General features: G+C 35.2%; 1 protein-coding gene across 2 annotated transcripts in view; it reads left to right on the forward strand.

The window, feature by feature from the left end:
• SEC24B (SEC24 homolog B, COPII component) overlaps positions 1-21,043 on the forward strand; it is a 31,955-nt gene extending 10,912 nt beyond the window's left edge. For both annotated transcript variants that reach the window (XM_026668680.2, XM_026668679.2), the window contains 20 exons: positions 171-251; positions 1,369-1,547; positions 2,976-3,151; positions 4,575-4,677; positions 5,174-5,300; positions 5,544-5,653; positions 5,791-5,903; positions 6,787-6,905; positions 7,515-7,570; positions 8,134-8,340; positions 10,545-10,668; positions 11,631-11,789; positions 12,684-12,857; positions 13,064-13,174; positions 14,029-14,204; positions 14,591-14,728; positions 16,103-16,207; positions 16,396-16,488; positions 16,813-16,916; positions 17,297-21,043. In XM_026668680.2, the coding sequence (XP_026524465.1) occupies positions 171-251; positions 1,369-1,547; positions 2,976-3,151; positions 4,575-4,677; positions 5,174-5,300; positions 5,544-5,653; positions 5,791-5,903; positions 6,787-6,905; positions 7,515-7,570; positions 8,134-8,340; positions 10,545-10,668; positions 11,631-11,789; positions 12,684-12,857; positions 13,064-13,174; positions 14,029-14,204; positions 14,591-14,728; positions 16,103-16,207; positions 16,396-16,488; positions 16,813-16,916; positions 17,297-17,411 (2,570 nt within the window). In that variant the 3' untranslated portion in view covers positions 17,412-21,043. The remainder of the gene's footprint in view (positions 1-170; positions 252-1,368; positions 1,548-2,975; positions 3,152-4,574; positions 4,678-5,173; positions 5,301-5,543; positions 5,654-5,790; positions 5,904-6,786; positions 6,906-7,514; positions 7,571-8,133; positions 8,341-10,544; positions 10,669-11,630; positions 11,790-12,683; positions 12,858-13,063; positions 13,175-14,028; positions 14,205-14,590; positions 14,729-16,102; positions 16,208-16,395; positions 16,489-16,812; positions 16,917-17,296) is intronic.

Here is a 21,043-nt window from a genome sequence, read left to right on the forward strand (position 1 = left end):
AGCTAATGTACTTGTTCAGTTGACTTCAGCTGTTCTTTACAAGTAGGTTTTCTAATAATTTATGAAATTACCAATAGACTGCAATTCCCTTTACAATTTCATAGCATACAATGTTATGCATTTATTAGCATGCATGTATTATCAGCTGAATGTCTATATTTTCTTTCTAGCTATTGACAGCTCTTCCACTACTAGCAGCGCTTCTCCTGTTCTCAACAATTATGACACTCTTGAAGGTGATGGCTATCCAGGTAAATTGTGTTCTGTTTAATAATATTATCAGTACCGCTTTTTAAAAATCAACTTACAGTAATAAGGCCAGCCACATAGCTGTCTCTGACCAACCCTTACGAGATTCAAAAAATGAATTAGGAATAAAGCATGTTACTATTTGGGTGGAACATCATTAGGAAATTCCAGGGCTGGAAGCTAAACTAGGAAGTTAAAAAACTTCCAGAACAAGAGTGTGGCAAACAGGCTTTGTATTACTGCCAAGTTATATAAATAGAAGTCTCCACAAAGGAGCAAATTCTTGAAGGAACTAAGCATGTCATAAAGACTTAGTCGCGTAAGATAAGGATACTAGCTCTAGGCATAGAATATTTATGTAACTTTGTCATGGCAGATGAGCAGGCATTAGAAATAGAATCATATTTCCTAGTTTTCTCACCCTCTGGTTATCAGCTATGCCTACCAAATAGGGAGAGAGAAAGAGGCAGATTTCTATTTGGGGAAAAAAGTAAATAAAAAGCATTTAGATCCACCTTTCTTTAGGAACTTTGCCAGCATTTTATTCTGTCAGAGTGATCTGTACAGTTGCAAATTTCATTCCACTTTTTAAAAACTTGCAAATATGGTCATTTATAGAGCCCCTGAAATTTATAAATATGAACAAGAAATGTAGCTTTTTCCTTTCAGACTAAGATGTATCTCTTTAATGGCCGATGTCAAAGACGTTCATTTATTATACTGCCAAAATGGAACCTGAAATTGAATGTTATATTCCATTTATACCCTTGCTTTTATCCCATATAGCTTAAAATAACTTTGCTTTAAGACTACGATTAAATGAAGAGTAAAGATAAATAGGTAGTTTTGTAAACTCAGCATCAGTCAATTCTTTGGCTGTTTGGTTTGAAATAATTTTAATGTGTTAATATTATTGTTTCAAATGTGTCTATTTGGAAAAAAAGTTATATAGAATTTCTTTCATTGATTTGGAAACAAATTCAATTTTTTAAATTTTATTCATTAAATAGCTTGTGTAAGTCTACAGCTTTGCTAATAATAAATGTCTTATTTAGCTCAGTGTATTTTGATGCTGCTTTATAAGAAAGAAAGAAAATTTAACCTTTTTTTCCTGTTTAGAAACATGTTCTGCACCTCCTATTTCCCCTGTTCCTCAGATGTCTAAAGTGTCCAAGTCATTTGGTTGTGGGTATCCTCCTCTTCAGCCAGGATACCAGAATATGACACCACCTTTGCCATCTCCTGCCATGCAACCAAGTAACTCTGGATATAATTCTGGATTTTCGCAGTATCCACAGGTTAGAAATCCCCAAACTTGTATCCCTGATGAAACTTGTGACAAATAAATTGAATAAGAAAGAATGTTTCATTATGCATGATAGACTTAGAATGTGGGTGCTTTGAGTTAGAAAATTACTTTCTGTACTTCAGTTAAAGAAAAAAGGTTTCTTCATATTAAATGTATATTTTAGGTTTTAAAGTCTTTTTACCTGTTTATTTGGACATCATAATCTGCCCAACAACTACTGAAGTAGCTATCCTTAACAAATTTAATGAAGTAAATGAGTACAAAAATGGTTTTGTTTCCGTGGCAAAAGAGAGGATTCAAAATGTTTATAGCAAAGAAAAACTTAATTGAAACTAGAAAATTCAGAAGTTACCTGCTTCTGCATTCCCTTTATCATTTTATATAAAAAAATTAATGGTTTGGTTTTCTTAGAAGCCCACCTCTGATTTGTAAGAAAAATTATTGTGTCTCTAGCTGGATAGTCAGCTAGTTTAAAGAGTGTTTATAAAGATACTCTATTGCAATTCATATAGAGCAGAGGTAGTCAACCTTTTTATACCTACCGCCCACTTTTGTATCTCTGTTAGTAGTAAAGTTTTCTCTAACCGCCCACCAGTTCTATAGTAATGGTGATTTATAAACCCCTACCGCCCACCATGCAAGCTGGAATGTCCACTAGTGAGCGGTAAGGACCAGGTTGACTACCACTGATACAGAACATCAATATTGCATATAAAATAGTTTTGTCACATTTCTCCTACATACTGCACCTTAGGCTTTGGAGGCCCATTGAAAATAATCTGGAATCAAATGCTTTGGGGAACAAAAAAAAATGCATAATTCCATCAACCACAGCCTTAAATTCATATTGCTCTGTATTCTGTAATATTTAATTATGCACAAGATAGGCAAGTTGGCAATTTGTTAATATAAAACATTTTTTTCAAGTTACGTTTTAGGTCAGGGGTGTCAAACTCATGTCGGCACGGCAATGTCACATGACGTATCGTGACTTTCCCCACCTTGGCTAAACCCAGTGTGGCCAGCATGTGATGCATCTGACCTGTGGGCCAGGACAGCCCTGTTTTAGATGATTCACAGCCCTGTTTTAGATGATCTAAGAAAGGGTAGGGGGTGTCAATTGTTTATCCTTTGTATAAACAGAAATTTACACATATTGCGAAGGTGACCTATGTATGTTTAATTTACCCATGTATGAGTTTGAAAAGAGGTTCTATCTTAAAGTGATCTTCTGAATCCAACCCAGATCAGGATGGAAAATTAAGTACTGTGGCATAGGAAATAGGAGTTGAAGTTCCTGGAAAATATTATTGGAGGATGTGAGGAAGAGGGAAGTTAAACAAATTCTGATCAAGACATTAATGTTTAGCCATGTTAAATATTTATTTTAATACTTTTTTAAATGTCTTTTTTCCAGGTATATCCTACCATGAATCAACTATCAGCTAGTTTGGGAGGACTTGGTATACAGCAGCCAGAAAGTCTGAGACCAGTGAATCTTATTCAAGAAAGAAATATTCTACCTATTGCTCCAGTTTTACCTCCTTTGCCTAATCTGAACTCTGATCTGAAAAAATTGAACTGCAGCCCAGAGTAGGTATAACATGACAATTTTTTGCATGTTTGCAGTTTAATTTCTCTGAAAAACTGGTCTTAGGATGTGCCTGGTTCCATTTTTCAACAAGAGAAATTTAGTCACTGAATGGATACCTTGGACATTTATTTGCAGGGAGGCAAAGAATGACATTTGTGTGACTACATAATCAAATACCACAGGTTGCATTGGATGTCAGGACACATCAGAAGGGTGGTATTTGCATAACAATATCACTGCACAGGTGATGTCATTTTCACTTCGCCATGGTTTTCTGTGATTGCCACTGATACAAGTCATTTTGAAAACTATTTTGAAAACATTTGACTAAAGGGAATTAAGAATACTTCTTTTTAGTCTTTCCACATTTTATTCTGGATTCCTGTAGAACAGGGGTCGCCATCCCCTGGGCCTCAGCCCACTACTGGGCTGTGGCCTGTTCAGAACTGGGCTACATGAGAGGCTGACTGACACACATGCACACAGCTAGACTTGTGTGAACAGTGATACGATGCATATGCATAAGCAGCGGTCTGGTTCCGCTCCCCCCCAACAGGCTGCCAAGCCAAGTGTTGGGGACCACTGTTGTACAATGACAAATAGGGAAGTCAGATTCGAAGCTACTACATATGAAGGGAAACAGGACAATTAATTTTCATTATTATCTGTTTCTCAGATAAGTATTGATACCAATACTTATCAGGTCAAATCTGTTAATGGGTTTATTTTTAAAACATAGGATTTCATCTGAGTAAAGAAGAGTTTAGTACACATATTTTGGTTGTGCACATATTTTGGTTGGATGAAAGTACAAAGCTTCCCACTGCCACTTGTAACTGTTTGAACCATTTGGGGGCGGGGTGTCCTTTCTAATATTTTTTCTCTGACCATTAAGCTACTGGAGGGTCCTTCCTCTCTTATCTGATTGTTTCCTAGGCAGCATCTCTTCCTCTTTCCCCAAGGTCCCTCCCACATTCCTATACAGTCATCCTCCTGAATGAAGGTAGTAATTCTAACTTGGTTGTTCTGGACATTCAGCTCCTTCTCAAGCAGTAATTGGATGCTATTGCCAGAAGACCATCTGCCCAGCTTTGGATAGACATATTTGACTTCCTTTAAAGTCTGAAGTCATTGTTTGGGCAAGAGAAGATATATAATTTTCTATTCCATATTTCTTGTATATGTCGTAATTTATTTTTGTATTTTAAAACATTTGCTCTACTAATAAATTGTCAGTTTAATCTCCAATACATTAAATGTCTCTGGAGTTTCCAGGCCAGAAGAGCATACATACATGATTTTGGCTTGTCTAGGATTTTTGGCAAACTATAATGTGGCTCTTGAACATTTAGAATTTTTTTCTATAAAGCAATCAGTACTATTGTTCAAAATAATTGACGTGTGTTTGTGATTTTTCTGTAGCTCGTTTCGATGTACTTTGACAAATATTCCTCAGACTCAGGCACTGTTAAACAAAGCAAAACTTCCCTTGGGATTGCTTCTACATCCTTTCAGAGATCTAACGGTAAAACAACTTTTTATTGCCACAAGATTTTATTTAGCTAAATTTGAATAAGGCGATCGTGTATTTTGTATATTATAGAAGTACATAAATTTTGTGTAGTACAGTAATAGTTTTTAAGTGATGGAAGCTGTAAATTGTGTTGGCTGTTAACAGGTCAGATATCTAAACAGAAATGTACCACTGAAAACGGGGGAAATATTTTAAAGATAATATTGACGTTTACTGATTTAAATATATTTACAGTATTTGAACTGAGTGATTTTCAATAAACCTTGAAAAAACAATGCACAGTGTTAGTTTGTGTAACATTGCCTTCTATGGCTGGGCTCTCCAGCTTACTACTTGTTACCTTACTGTAGAAGAATAGTTGTTTCCAGTACTTAATCTCTGAATGGTGAATAGCCAATTTAACGTTTGTTGCTGGCAGTTTTGGATAAAACACTTACGAAAACAATTTATCTCAAATTAATTCTAGAATTCTGTTGCTTTTTTTTAGCAATTGCCTGTGATAACATCAAGCACCATTGTGAGGTGTAGAACATGCAGAACCTACATCAATCCTTTCGTGTCTTTTATTGACCAAAGGAGATGGAAATGTAATCTGTGCTACAGAGTTAATGATGGTAAGTATTAATCCTTCTCCAATATACCCAATGCCTCCAAAGTTCCAACTTTCTCAGTTCAGTATCAAAGAATCTTTTTCCAGGTATCGTAACAATTGTTCTTTCTGTTTTTAGATTTGCGCACTGTTGTATTTCTAATTTAAATAATTTTATGTGCTGGTTTTTCTATTTGGTTTTATTATGCTGATTTCTTCATTTTTAAACTTTATTATTTAAATGACTTAAATTTATTTTATAATTTAGTTCCTGAAGAATTTATGTACAATCCTCTAACAAGATCTTATGGAGAACCTCATAAGCGTCCAGAGGTCCAAAATTCTACCGTGGAGTTCATTGCTTCTTCAGACTACATGGTAAGTTTATAGTTTTAAAAGGTAATATTTTATAGGTCCATGTGTGTGCAAAAATGGGAGCTACAGAGATGGCAAACCTGTTTAAGGCTGTTACAGATCTAATAAGCACATTAGTAAAAATCAATCTTATCTTGCAGCTTCGTCCTCCTCAACCTGCAGTATATTTATTTGTGTTTGATGTGTCCCATAATGCAATAGAAGCTGGATACTTAGAAGTTGTGTGTCAGTCTTTGCTGGAAAACTTAGACAAGTAAGAACTTGTATTTACTGGACATAATGATACTTGCGAAAATTGGATGGAACTTGTGTTTTTTTTTTCCTCTTGAAATGAAATGTCTAATGACACTGAAGTGTCTAAAGCAGGGGTGTCCAACCTTGGCAACTTTAAGACTTGTGGACTTCAACTCCCAGAATTCCTCAGCCAGCAAAGCTGGCTGAGGAATTCTGGGAGTTGAAGTCCACAAGTCTTAAAGTTGCCAAGGTTGGACACCCCTGGTCTAAAGAGTTGTGGTGGCGTAGTTGTTAGAATGCAGTATTGCAGGCGAACTCACTGTTCACTGCCAGGAGTTTGATCCTGACCGGCTCAAGGTTGATTCAGCCTTCCATCCTTCCAAGTTGGTAAAATAAAGACCCAGAATGTTGGGGGCAATATGCTGACTCTGTAAACTGTTTAGAGAGGGTAAAGAGGGATGTAAAGCACTGTGAAGCCTAAGTGCTATTGCTAATGATAATGTGACATTCAAGTAGTTTTGGGAGTAAACTCGTTGGTGAGAATGTGCTATAGGAAACAGCCACTTACCTTTAGCAGCGTGCTCAACAACATGTTTAATGAAAAACTAGGCACTCTTAAACTCCTTTTCTTTTTCTGTATTTCACCCCACCACAATTAGCTGCAAATTAAGATACCTAGTTTTCTAATTACCAAACAAGTAGAAGCAGAGGGAGAATATTTGAACCAACTATGTTCACATTTCATTCATATCTTCTGGATGCATGACAGAAAATTGTTAATAATGTGCTAGATAGTGTTCATTGGGAGAGTATTAATGATCATTTAGTAACTTTAAAACCTCTAGAATTCACCTCTGTATTTCAGGAACATATTTGCTTTTTGTTTTATTTTAATACTAAAGGTTGCCTGGAGATACAAGAACAAAAATTGGCTTCATAACTTTTGATAGCACTGTTCAGTTCTACAATTTGCAGGAAGGATTATCACAGCCTCAGATGCTCATTGTTTCAGAAATTGATGGTAAGATTACCTGAACAGTTGGAAGAATAAAAGTGAGGAAAAGTAACACAGAATGCAGTATGAGTTAGTTCACTTTAAGATGTTACAGAATATTACAACTATGGGGGAAAATGCTACTTCAGTTGTACCAGTTTGATCATAATGGAATTGAGTGGTGTTTTCCCAATTAATGTTGCATGTTAATTTAAAAACCAGTCAGGACAGACTAGGATAGTTTAGGAATAACATATTTGTTCTCTTTTGCACATAGAGAAATGTAATTCAGTTATAGAATTTGCATCTGAACATTTTTGCTATTTTACTATATTTTTTAAAATTATATTACATTAACATAAGAGAGTGGTGTGGTGGACTAGAGGTGGAGTTCTCGCTCACAATCGGGAGGCTGTGAGTTCGATCCTAGGTTGCAGCAGATATTTCTCTCTCTCGGCACAATGAGCAAATATCAGCTGTAAACTCTGGCGAAAGGAAGGGCATCCGGCCAGTAAACATTCAGCTCCATTCCGTTGCCCTGACTCCACCCTGAAAGGGATTACGGGGTCATTAAAAGACAAAAAAAAAAAATACATTAGCATAAGAAATCAAAAGTGAAACATTTCTTCTCCATAGATGTTTTCCTGCCTATGCCTGATTGTCTACTTGTCAATCTGCATGAAAGTAAAGAGGTAAGAGAAATATAATAGCATTTACAACAATAAATATTAAACTGAAGAGATTCATGGGTGGCTTCTTTGCTTTTGATTAATTTAGCATGTTAGTGTTGGTATTAAGATGGTATCTTAAAAGGACCTGCATCTTTCTAACCATATTTTCATCTTAAACTTAGAATATACATTTTTCCTTTGTTTTCTACAATTCTGTATAGTTAAGAGAATCAGATGAGATTTTGATCAATAAAATAAGATGTATTCTCTACTCAGAACTTCATTTAAAATAATTTCAAGAGAAAAGAGAAGACTAGCTGGTGTAGCACAGATGAAATTTATACAGATAGGTCAGTGTACCCTAGAGGGAGTGTCACAGGGCTGTGTGTGCGTGTGCATGTGAGTGTGTGTGTGTGTTGTGCTCTTGGGAATCTTGGATTTCATTTAGAAAAATCTGATTTATAGATCATCTCTGAAAATGGACTTTTTGGAAATCTAGACTTGTATTGAATAATACAATATTCAAAATAGTGCTTTAAAAATATTGCTGAGATTTCAGTGTTCATGCTCATTTTATTTTCCAGCTGATTAAAGATTTACTGAATGCGCTACCAAATATGTTTACCTACACAAGAGAAACACACAGTGCATTAGGCCCAGCTCTTCAAGCTGCCTTTAAACTGATGTCTCCAACTGGTGGGCGTGTAACTGTGTTTCAGACACAGTTACCTTCTGTGGGCACAGGATACCTACACTCTCGGGAAGATCCTAATCAAAGATCAAGCACCAAGGTATTTGTTTCAGATAAGGAATTAATTAGACAGGCTGGAAATGTTTGGTAGAAACATTAGCTGGCACTCTCATTGAGAATCACCATATTCATTTTAACGAACCAAATGTTGAGTGTTCAAACTGTATGTGATGCTTGATGAAACCCTGGAATCTATGAATGTGGTTCCTGCCTTCTTGTTTTACTGCCCGGTCTAAACTGATAACATATATTTAATCACATAATTTGAACAGATCAAAAAAGTCATGGAGGAAGATGTTACATAGTGTTCATAGGTATTTGAAGGTGAAGTAAGTTTTCAAAAAGTATACGAATGGTTTCCATATAGAACTTGGAAAATTCTATTGGTTTCTTTGCAAAGTGCTCTACATGAAGAGCATTGGGAAGATTCAGCTGGTGCAAAACTGCAGCTGTAGAGACAATTTAAGTGTGCCTCTAGAAGGACACATCTTACACTTCATGTATTGATTACCAGCTTCTTTCCAGGGCTAGTTCAAAGTGCTACTTTTGACCTTTAAAGCTTTTTTTTATGCCATGGGCCAGGTTATCTGAGGGACTGCCTCTTCCCAATTGCATCTACCCATCCCATCAGGTCTGGCAGGAAAGGCATGTTGTGGGTCCCATCTGCAAAAAGAGTTCCATTTGACTATTTTCTGCCATGACACGTGCTCTCTGGAACAGGAGTCTCCAACCTTGGCAACTTTAAGACTTGTGGACTTCAACTCCCAGAGTTCCTCAGCCAGCTTTGCTAGCTTTGCTGGCTGAGGAACTCTGGGAGTTGAAGTCCACAAGTCTTAAAGTTGCCAAGGTTGGAGACCCCTGCTCTGGAACATCATCCCACTCAATGTAAAGTTATCCCTGATCTTTATAGCTTTCTGGAAAGTCCTCAAAAAAAATTTTTTTAAACAAGCTTGGGGATGCCTGGTAATAGGGAGTCCACCCGTTAGCTGCATTATATGCAGTCTCTCCCTTCTTATGGCCTTGTTTTATCCATGTTTATTATTTTTAATTGGCTTTGTAGAATATTTTAATTGTAGATGTTATTATATACCACTCAGAATCATTTTGAATGAGATGGCGGTAATATGGACTTGAGAAATACAGATAAGAGGAAAACAATAATTTATGTTTATATATCTTCACTTCTTAAATTGTTGCTGTAGGTTGAATATCTAAACTTAATTTTTCAGCTTATTTTTAAAATATCATATAGTATAAGTAACGTATTTAATACCTGGGTTGGGGACTGTGGTGGCTCATGTGGTAAGACACTGGGTCTGCGCACCGCTGAGGTTGGTGGCTGGATTCTCGTGAGCGAAAATCCACGGAGGGACAAGAAAGGAGCCTCCCTAATTGCCTACCAGCATTCAGGTGTCCCACTGGTAAAGATAACACTACCCCCCAAAATTCCTTTAACAGAAGCAGGCAGCCACCTCGGTGATCCCTGGCTAACACATTCCATACACTAAAAAATAAATTAAAAAAAATACCTGGGGTAAATACAGGGGAAGAATAAGCCCTTACTAAGAATTTCCACTGTTGCTTTGCCTAGACCTAAGCACAAAGAAATTCACTCAATGAAGGACTTGTCTCGATAATAAGTTCTAGTTATTATAAAATGAAAGTAAACATTTTTTTTAAAATCAGGAAATATAATAGGTTATATTTTACTTATATATAATGTTATGGTTCTGTAGATTTATATATAGCTTTAGCTGTTGCATGCCTTAAAATTTAATAAATATATACATAACAGGGTGGCTTTGTGGCTAAGATGCTGAGCTTGTCGATCAGAAAGGTCAGCAGTTTGGCGGTTCGAATCCCTAGCACCGTGTAATGGAGTGAGCTACCACTACTTGTTCCAGCTTCTGTCAACCTAGCAGTTTGAAAGCATGTAAAAATGCAAGTAGAAAAATAGGGACCATTTTGGTGGGAAGGTAACAGCATTCCGTGTGCCTTCAGCATTTAGTCATGCCGGCCACATGACCATGGAGACATCTTCAGTCAGCGCTGGCTCTTTGGCTTTGTAACAGAGATGAGCACCACCCCCTAGAGTCGGAAACGATCAGCACGTATGTGCGAGGAGAACCTTTATCTTTATACATAACAATAAGATGTTAACAGTGTATTTAATTTGCATACAGCTTAGACAAACATAATTTTGTTCTATTGCATCAATAATCTTACATTTTGTTGTTGCATTAGGTTGTTCAACATCTTGGACCTGCAACAGATTTTTATAAAAAGTTGGCACTTGATTGTTCAGGACAGCAGACAGCTGTGGATTTGTTCCTCTTAAGTTCACAGTATTCTGATTTGGCTTCTCTTGGTAAGGATTATGAACTTGCATTTACTTTACACTTTAACGCTTTGAGGAACCCTCGGTGTTAATTTGTCAAAAAAATTATAAAGTTCCAAAACAGGTTTGCTCAGATATATGCATTGAAAGAAGTGGTTTATACTTCACATAAAAAGGGATGCTGTCTCATCTTTTAAATCATTTTTTTTTCGTATATGATTTCTGTGTTGGTAGATTGTCTCACACATCTGATATGTCTCATATAATAATTCTGCAAACTTGTTGTGAAATGCCCTACTGTGTAAACTATTTTGAATTCCTAGGAAAAAAAGGCAGTGTATGAGTATCATAAATAATTGGAACAAAGAAAAACACCTAATGTATAGTAAATGAAGCTGTTACTGTACTTTACAATTGTTCCTTTATGTTGATACAACAATCAGGCTAAGCAGGTATTGATTAAAGGGTTACTTTGGATCTGGACTGAGCATGCTTGTTGTACCTGGCAGTGTTTTAAAAGATTAACTTTCCTTGTGACTGGGGTTCTTTCAGGACCTGCAGTAGATAAAACCAGCCCATTCCAGTTCTGGAATAGCTTCCTCACTTAGATCCAAAGATGCCCATGGCTGGTATCTAATGTGTATGGTAATACTTCTGATTTTTTTTAAAGTACAAAGGAAAAATGCATTATGAAACATCTAAGAAATGGTACAAGAATTAAAATGGGCACCATTGATATCATCGTTATGAAGTTTGTTCCTTGCAATAGTTCTTAACTGTGGTTTTATATGTTATATCAAAAGTCTTCATCTGGTTTTCTTCAGATAAAGGCTTGCATTGTTAAAAGCAATATAAGATGCTAGAATGCTTCCTATAAATATTAGAAAAGTATTATTTTCTGTTTTTCAGATGATGAATATTTGTTTTAAAAATAAATATATGTGCTGCCTGTATTGACTGGATATTAACCATTTTTTCATCCTCCCCTAAAGCTTGCATGTCCAAATATTCTGCTGGATGCGTCTATTATTACCCATCTTTCCATCATATCCACAACCCTGTTCAAACAGAAAAACTGCAAAAAGATCTTAAAAGATACTTTACACGAAAGATTGGATTTGAAGCTGTAATGAGAATAAGATGTACAAAAGGTATCATCTAGATTTTAAATTAAATTTACTGTGTTTTCCCAAAAATAAGACCCAACCGGAAAATAAGTCCTATCATGATTTTTCAGGATGCTCGTAATATAATCCCTACCTCAAAAATAAGCCCCAGTTAAGATCATCGGCCAGATAGATGCATTTAGCACCATATTTCCCTGAAAATAAGACCTAATGCGTATTTTGGAGCACTCGGTCTTATTTTCAAAGAAACACCGGTAGTTTGAATATGCCAGTATCATTCAGAGTGTGTATTAAAAATGGTTCAGAGTCACTCAGACAAATTAATTCCTTAACCTGGAACCAAGTGCTTTTGTGATAGTTTAGAGTTATTCCATCACTTCTGTAAAAGAAGACTTATGAAGATTGGTGCATCCTTATCTTGATTATGATGATTCTTCTACCAATTGGACTATATTTGAGAGTATTTTTTTTTCCAGACTTAAAATAATACATGTACTGTTTTATCTCCTTTTTTAAATTGCACGCTTCTTCATTTTTAATCATTTTTGGAATCAAGGCAAAAGTTTATAAAGTTTGCAAGGAGATTTTTGGAGGGTGGGGGTCATTTACTGTTTCCCACCATTTTTCCCATTACTGCTCCCAGTCTCTACAATTTCTTGTAAATTCTTTTCTCTCATGCCTGAGGTGGATGGGGGTGAGGGGGGAAGGGCAGAGGAAACAAATGTGTTAAATGACCCAAATGTTTCCTAGCACCAGTACACATTCTGTCTTCAAATGTGGCTTTGTAGTCTGTAGTATACTCTCTCTAAAGAGAAAGCACCATTAAACTCAGTTAATGTGCCAAAGCTAATAGGTATATTTATCATCAGTCTTTGTTACTGGAATGTTAACTGAAACTTTGCTTTTTTCTTCTTCTAGGGCTTTCTATTCATACTTTTCATGGTAACTTTTTTGTGCGATCTACTGATTTGTTGTCACTTGCAAACGTAAATCCTGATGCTGGATTTGCAGTGCAAATGTCCATTGAAGAAAATCTTACAGATACATCACTAGTTTGTTTTCAAACAGCACTTTTGTATACTTCCAGCAAAGGTAATTTTAGAGAAGGATAATAATTGCTAATATCTTTTTTATAGAAAAAGACAAAAATAAAGGCTGATCACTTAGAAACAAGTGTTCCCTTTGATTCAAAGTAGCTGGCATATTGCCCTTATGTCATTTGTAAATATATATTAAAAACAATTGGATCAGAAATAAACACTGCATATTTATCACTGTGTGGTTGGATCCTAATACAGGTGAACGGAGAATTAGGGTACATACACTTTGTTTGCCTGTAGTGACTTCCTTGATGGATGTTTATGCTGGAGCAGATGTACAAGCAATTATATGCCTCCTAGCTAATATGGGTAAGTTGAAAATAAATGTTCAAATATCACAATTTTTTGCAGTTAAAAACACATGAGTAAGCAATGGGAAGGCACTCTTCTTCTGCCCTGCCCTGGGATTACAGGGGCTACATTCACAGTCAGTGATATTATGATCACTATATATATCAGACAGAAATAAACCCAACTTGAGGAGTGGCTGGGGAACAAGCTGATATTGAAAACTGTTATAAGTGCTCTAAACATCCGGCATGGTTAGAGAACTGTTATTCCTTAGCCCTGGGTACAACTTCTCCCACCATCCAGGTGTTTCAGAGGGATTCCTGGGGATGGAAATTGGTTGATTACTATAGATGTAATAAATAGATGCCACTGCTTTAAATTATAAAAAGACAATTAAAATTTAGTTTGCAGTTAGAGAATAACTGTTGGTAACTTAATGAATTGCTCATCATCTTGAATGTGTGTGGTAAGTAACACTTACTGTAAATGCATGCAGAGAACAGATCCAGTGAACATAACATGCTATGCTAAACAATTACTTTATCAACTGCAACATACTGATAGAGAGCTTATAGCTTCAAATTTTATTTTACAGCTAAGTAAGATAAAAATAAATTACAATTTATCATTTGTAGGCCTTTTTCTTTTCTCTAAAAGGCTTTTAGATAATTATGAGATATGAGGTGTGTTTCCTTTAATGCAATATAATTTAGTTTTGTTTACTGTATTCCAGATCAACACTGATGTTTAATATATTCAAATCTATCTAGCAAATTGAAAATGTGCTAGCAGAATATTAATCATTGTACTGGTGTGCTTTCTTTGCCTCTTTAAATGTGGTTCCTTCACAATTGCTACTCCATTTTCCACAGCTGTGGATCGATCTGTTTCATCAAGTTTGTCAGATGCTAGAGATGCTTTAACCAATGCGGTCGTAGATTCGCTGTCTGCATATATGTCAACAGCATCAAACCTCCAACAATCTTCTTTGATTGCTCCATATTCTCTCAGGCTGTTCCCTCTGTATATTTTGGCTCTTTTTAAACAGGTATAACCTCTGATAAATAGCAATTCAAAAATAAATGTTAAAATCTGTTTTGATTACAGAAATGTGATGACATACCATAATGTGATTGAATACCATATCTTTGAAATTTTGGTGGGCTTTATTGTAGTGTAGAATGAATAATGTACATCAATTTGCTTAGCTTTCATAATCTCTAAACATATATAAAAATGCTATTGCTACTCATCAAAACTACGTGTAATCAATGTTTACACTGTTTTATAATAGCAGCCAAGAGATATTTAAAATTTTGTATTATATATCTGCCACTTAATTGGGAAAATATTCTGCCAGGCAGTTATTCATTTAGATGTTCCTAGCCAACCTACAATAAAAACACAACATTTTTCTTCTCATTTTTTTTACAGAAAGCTTTTAGAACGGGCACAAGTACACGTCTGGATGATCGCATATATGCTATGTGCCAAATAAAAAGTCAGCCTCTGGTTCATTTGATGAAGATAATCTACCCCAGTTTATATAGGATAGACAAGCTTACTGATGAGGTATATGTGTGTGTGTGTGTGTGTGTAATGTATAATTGTTATCTCTACTAAATAGAGGTAGTCTGCCCACTGCTATCTTTATTCTAGTAGTATTTTGGGCAGCTGTATTCACATCTTACGTTCCACTGTAACACTAATAAATTAGCTAATTTTTCACCTAATCTTGAAGACTTGCATTGATTGACTCAGCGTATTTTGTAGCACAACTCAAAGCACTGGTTTCCAACTTAAAAGTTGTTTCTAGTGCACAACCTAGATTTTTTAAAATTAGGATTATGGTTGAAACAAAAAAATGTACTTTACTTTCTGCTTAGAATAAAATAAAATAATTTTGAGTTGTCTGTATTATAGTACAACAAGCTTGAAATTATTTGAGTGGTCTGTATTTGAGGAGGAAAAAATGTAGAATATTTCCAATATTTTAGTCATAGGAAAAAATAGAAACTCAAAACAAGTTCCTTGTTCCTCATTTTGTTTTTTGTTTATTTGAGGACTCCAAAAGTAGGCAAGCATTTGTTGCTCATAGCCTTTCATCCTGTGGGTAATTGTCCTCCATGTTAATTGTTAAAATCTATAGGAAACAGTGGAAACACAGATCTCTTACCTATTTAACTGTAAAAATCAATTAACAAAAAAGATCCTGGAGTTCTTTATTCAGTAAAGTACCTTTTTAATTATTTAAATAATTCCCAAGGCAATCAATCAACACATGACCAGAAAAAAAAGAACTAATCTCATTAGTATTTTTTCTCATTTAGAATTCAACAATATATTTATGCCCGAAAATAAATCAGGCAGGCAAGCGGGCTTAAATTTTGCTGTTTCTTTTTTGTTCACTGCTTCAGAAATGAAAATGCCTTGCAGCTATAAGTGCAACACTATAACATAATGGCAAAACAAAAAAAAAAAAAAAACCCACCACTGCAGTTGTTGGATGCAAAGGGTCAGGGCTATGTGTTAAATTGCAGCACAGAAGGTTTATTCAGGCCTTTGCACAAGAATCTAGTCAACTAATGGTCAGCACTAAATTGGTTCTAGATAAGAGCTGAGAGAATTTAAGGAGGGGAGGGATTGGACTAGGATTGTTTGTGGCAATATAAGAACTCTAAGATGATGACACATTTAAATCCACTCCCTCCCCTAGTTCTGCTGGCTGCTCTCCCACAGTTGTTGTCTTATGCTTCACAACTACAATAGCAAACAAAGCTAAAATTCATTCTGAAATTCATACAAAAGCTCAGCATGGGTTAAAAAGTAAGATTTTGTGGTTTTGGAGGGGGACGGGACTTTGGATGAACACACATTGTCCCAATACTGAATTATTAGAATGGGACTAAATTACACTGTGAGTTTAATTGTATTGTCCTATTTTAGGGTGCAATACATGTCAATGACAGAGTTGTACCCCAGCCCCCTCTTCAACGACTGTCTGCTGAGAAGTTGACAAGGGAAGGAGCTTTTCTTATGGATTGTGGCTTGGTGAGTTGCCCATTTAAACATTATTTTTCATCTGTTTGATACAGCAGTTTCTTTTGCTCGTCTGCTCATTGTATTGTGTCTTTAAATCAGTTTTAAGGATTATTTTATCCCAATAAAATCTTGATGACTTCATATATTATCAAAAGAAAAATGTATATTTTAATTTCTTTATTTCTAACACGTTCTAGATCCTCTACATTTGGCTTGGAAGAAGTTGTGATAATAACTTCATTAAAGATGTGCTTGGATATCCAAATTATTTGTCAGTACCTCAAAAACTGGTAAGGACTTATTTTAAATCCAGCTAATACTCCCAAAGATGAGGCTATAGGCTTGGATATAAAGTAGTTCTCAGTCCTTATTAGAGCTTGCCTGATTTTGATCCTCATCTTTATTATTTATTTTCTTACTTATGATGTAGACAGTTCTCTCAGAACTTTGTTTATAGAAAGACAGCATTTAAATAAGATGAAAATAATACATATAAATTACATTTTTATCACAAGATTCTGAAAGTGTAATAAAAATGTCACTGATGCTGTTTTGAATATCTAATACAACAGCATATTATAAGTGTTTAATTTTACCACATTGCATTTTTCTAGACACAGCTTCCAGAATTAGATAATATTTCTTCAGAGCGAACCAGGTCCTTTATAACTTGGCTGAAGGATAGTAAATCTTTAAACCCAGTACTTCAAGTAATTAAGTAAGTATTCATATACAGCATCCAAAAGGCAACATAGCTTATAAGAAATAGGTTTCTGGCAAACTGTCCTTTGAATAGGTTTTTTTAAAAGAATGTGTTCAGGAATGCGATCCTTGTTTAAATCTGTAACTACTTGGCAAATTTATAAATCAGCTTATTGTTTACAAGAAAATAATTGGCCAAATATTTCCTGAGTTGATACATTTGAAAGAAAGCTGTTATGAGGACTTGAGGTAAAAAATGGTAGGTAGGTAAAAAATGAGATGGGTTAGTGGGCACAACAGAAATGACACTGGGATGTTTCAGAATATTTACCCAGCATATTTTTATCAATTAATCAATTCCTGCAGACAATTTTTATTTTTTCCTCCATGTTTCAGGGATGAAAGCCCAGCGAAGACAGACTTTCTTCAGCAGTTAATTGAAGACAAGACAGAGGCTGCATTTTCTTACTATGAATTTTTGCTTCACATTCAACAACAAATTTGTAAGTGAGAGGAAACAAACAGAAGGGGGAAAATCCCTTTATGGACTTTTTATCCAAATGTACCTGTCAGCGAAGCACACTGGAAGTGATTAAAACCAAATATAGATCTTCAGTATCCATATACAAAGACTTTCAGTTGTGAAAGGACAAAATACACATTGCCAGATGAATTTTACAATTCTGCTTTGTTATAAAAAATGATGGACATGACACAAGAGTAGTAGTATGTTTTCAGTTGGTTTTATATGCATTTCCAGTAGTGCAACACTATGGTGTTTCTCCTTATTTCAAGCTGGTGATCATATGTGGCAGTATTTATTAATGAAATCTAAAATCAGAGAGTCTTTTTCAGCATCTCAACATTTAACAGCCTTTCCAGACTATCTCCAGCAGAGATGCCAAAAGGCAGTACTCCATGTTGTTTTTATCAATTTGTAAAAGAGATAATTCACTTTTGAAAGCTTAACCATTTTCTCTGTGAAGAATATATACAATTTTAATACAACTTACAAAATTGTAGAAATATGTATAATGTACAGAAGTGTTAACATTTGTAAAAAAAAAATTTTTTTAAGGGAGTATGAATTGCTTGGTGGCTGTGGTGCTGGTAGGTCAGTTACAAACCACTATCTCGGTTAAACAATAAGAGTTGGCTAGTGCATATTAAAATAGATCTGAATCCACATAGGAAAATGCAACTTTGTAACCCATTTAATTGGTCCTTTTATGTGGATTTATTTATGATCAGCTAATTAAAAGTATTTGCTTGATCATGTGTTTTTATCTCTATGTGATTACTGCATTTTAAACACTAATACCAAATTTGTCTTGCTGTATTAAAGAAAAGTGGCTAGTGGGAATATCAAATTCAGGTTGGAATTTTGATTAGAGATATATTTGCTTGTGACACTAACTAGTGGCAGCTAGTGTCTTTTAGCCTTAGATTACTTTACGTATTTTTTGCAACATGTTAGGGTGCTGGATTCTTTGTTTTCTCATCCCATTCAACCCAACTGAACTTAAAAATGGATGTTTCTCCAGCAGGTGATCCAAGTATTTGCTCGCATTTTTCTTTTCTTTTTTTTTAAGTTAAAACTTTTGTGCACATAAAGTCTAAATAGGGCTATTGATTACACATTTGCATTCATTTCTTAAAAATAAGTAGAGCTATAGAATGAAATTTTATTTTTAAAATGAGCTCTTTTTAAAAAAGAAAACAACAAGCACTAATATATTCTGAGAAATATCTATGTCCCAGTATGTTTCTACTTGTAACAATGTGCTTATGCAGCAAAGTTGTTAAAATTACTTTTCATTTTTGGTTTTATGAATAAGTAGCCTGGATACTACATTTTCAGTTACTTTTACTAAAGCATGCCAAAGGATTTCTCAGAAAAAAAATCAACTGCTTCGTCTGTGGCATATTTTAGGTATCTATCAAAGTATGTTGCATCAGAATAAGAAGCATACACCTAATACTTTAAACATAAATAATTCATGTTTTGAAGAGATATAATGCCTCAAATATTGGTAAATATATTGACTGAAAATGTATGTTATATGGAACCATAAACGTGTTAGATGCACTAGGTGTGATTTTAACAATTATTTTTTGAAAAAAATTCTTGTGGAGCTTAGTACTGAATATTCAGAAACATCCAAAGCCATGATGTATGGTAGATGAATCTGTAAAACAATACTTAAAAGTTTTATTCTTCTATATTTTATATATAAAAATTGTCATGAAAAGTATACTTGAGCAGTATTTTGCTTTGGATAAGGTGTTTGCTGCCTCTTAGATGGAAAATATTTAGCACTTGTAATCCTTCCTCATAGTTCAATATAACCAAAAATATAAAGATGGGTGAGTTCAGGTAAGTGCTACAAACAGTTACTAGCTGAAATTCAGCATCATAAATTGTAAGAGTTTCTACAAATAAAGATCATTCAATGCGTTGTGATTAAACATTAAAAAAGAGAAAATTGATAGAATATTTTAGTTTTATTTATTGTGCAGTCCTATATCTTATACCATATTCTACTCAGGAAAAAAAAATTACTCCATTGAATTCAGTGGTAGTAGTTCGTCATTTAATTCTGTAGACCTGTTGCCTCAATTCTGTTTATGCAATTTCTTTTACCACTTTGACTGGTTCTTAGGGAGTTATGCAGAGAAGATGAAAAGTTTGTGATAGTTTTGGTAAGTATCTCAAGTCAATGTTTCAACTTTCTCCATAACTGCAAAACTAGGTGTCCCCAACCCCTGGGCCATGGCCCACTACTGGGTTGCAGCCTGTTCAAAACTGGGCAGTGGGAGAGATTGGCACATGTGTGCATGTGAAGCTCCATTGCGCAAGTAGAGAGTGCTTGTGCATGAAGCTGCATTTGTGCAAATGGAGCTTTGGGCACAAACGCCCTCCACTCACATGAATGGAACTTCACATGCAAGCACAAGCCCCGCCCCCGGGCTTGCATAGCTAGAATTTTGCGCATGAGTGCAAGCACCCTCCGCTCGTGCGCAAAGCTCCATTTGCGCAAGTAGAGGGCGCACACGGTTGCTGCTTGCACACATATATATGCACTCGTGTGCTGCCACTCATACCTCACCCTCTGCCCCGGGCTGGGCTGCCAAGCTGGAAAGGTTGGGAACAGCTGTGCTAAACAAATATTTGATTAAAATATTCCACAGCTTGAGCAGATGAAAGTGGAGAATGGTGATTGACTATCAACCCATTGGTTTCCATTTTGAAGCATGCCCTGGACTAAAATCTGATTGCCCAGTAGACTATGCACACCCAACCTGTATGGTTGATTTATGGTTAATGGGTTAGTTATGGGCTAATTTCATGTATCTATGTGCAATAGCCACTGCCTTAAATATAATTTTGAAACCCTTTATAAACCCTTTTCTAAAAGGTTCTGTACTTGATGAATTCTTGCTGGATTTGAATTTAGCATTGATAATAAGCATGTTAACTGTTCAGATCATTTCATCTGTATAATCTTCATGCTAGCACTGTATTTTTTGCTAAAATTGTAAATGTGAATCAGTGCATAAAAGAGCCAGGAAAGTAGTTTATCCTGCTAGCTACCATAAGAGTTATCAGTTCTATTGCCTCTGAATCATTGTGATTGAGACGGTGAATTTATGCTTTGTAGTGGCATGCAGTGAATACATTCAGATAGGGCAGGAAAGCAGGGGCTTTTTAGCTTGTTTAACTTATTAGATTTTGTGTATTTAGAGAAATTATATAAGCAGTATTTGAAAGAATTCTTAGCTGAAGTTCATTAAGCTCGAGCTAGTTTAGGCTCATTGAAAGAAGGTAGAAAAATTTACTTAAATCCAAATGTATTGGTTTTACTGATGTATGGCTGGCAAAATGGAGGGCTGTCATCATATTACACATGTCTATTTAGACGTAAAGGAATTTATAGTAATAATTGTATGTTAATGGTAAAATCTAACTTTTTTGTGTTTGAAAAGTATGTATCCTTGGCAAGCCATGTGTGAAATTTTTGCAAGTCTCAAAATGGAGATACAAGTATAGATATTCAGGATGAACTGAGCTATTGACTTTATTCTCTGTATTGAGACAAGTAGAAGGGTTAAGCTTGTATATTAAAGAGAATCTTAAATGCC

Source organism: Notechis scutatus, chromosome 4, assembly GCF_049901735.1.
Source record: "Notechis scutatus isolate UNSWTSFEM ecotype Mainland chromosome 4, rNotScu1.2, whole genome shotgun sequence".
Taxonomy (NCBI): Eukaryota; Metazoa; Chordata; class Lepidosauria; order Squamata; family Elapidae; genus Notechis; species Notechis scutatus.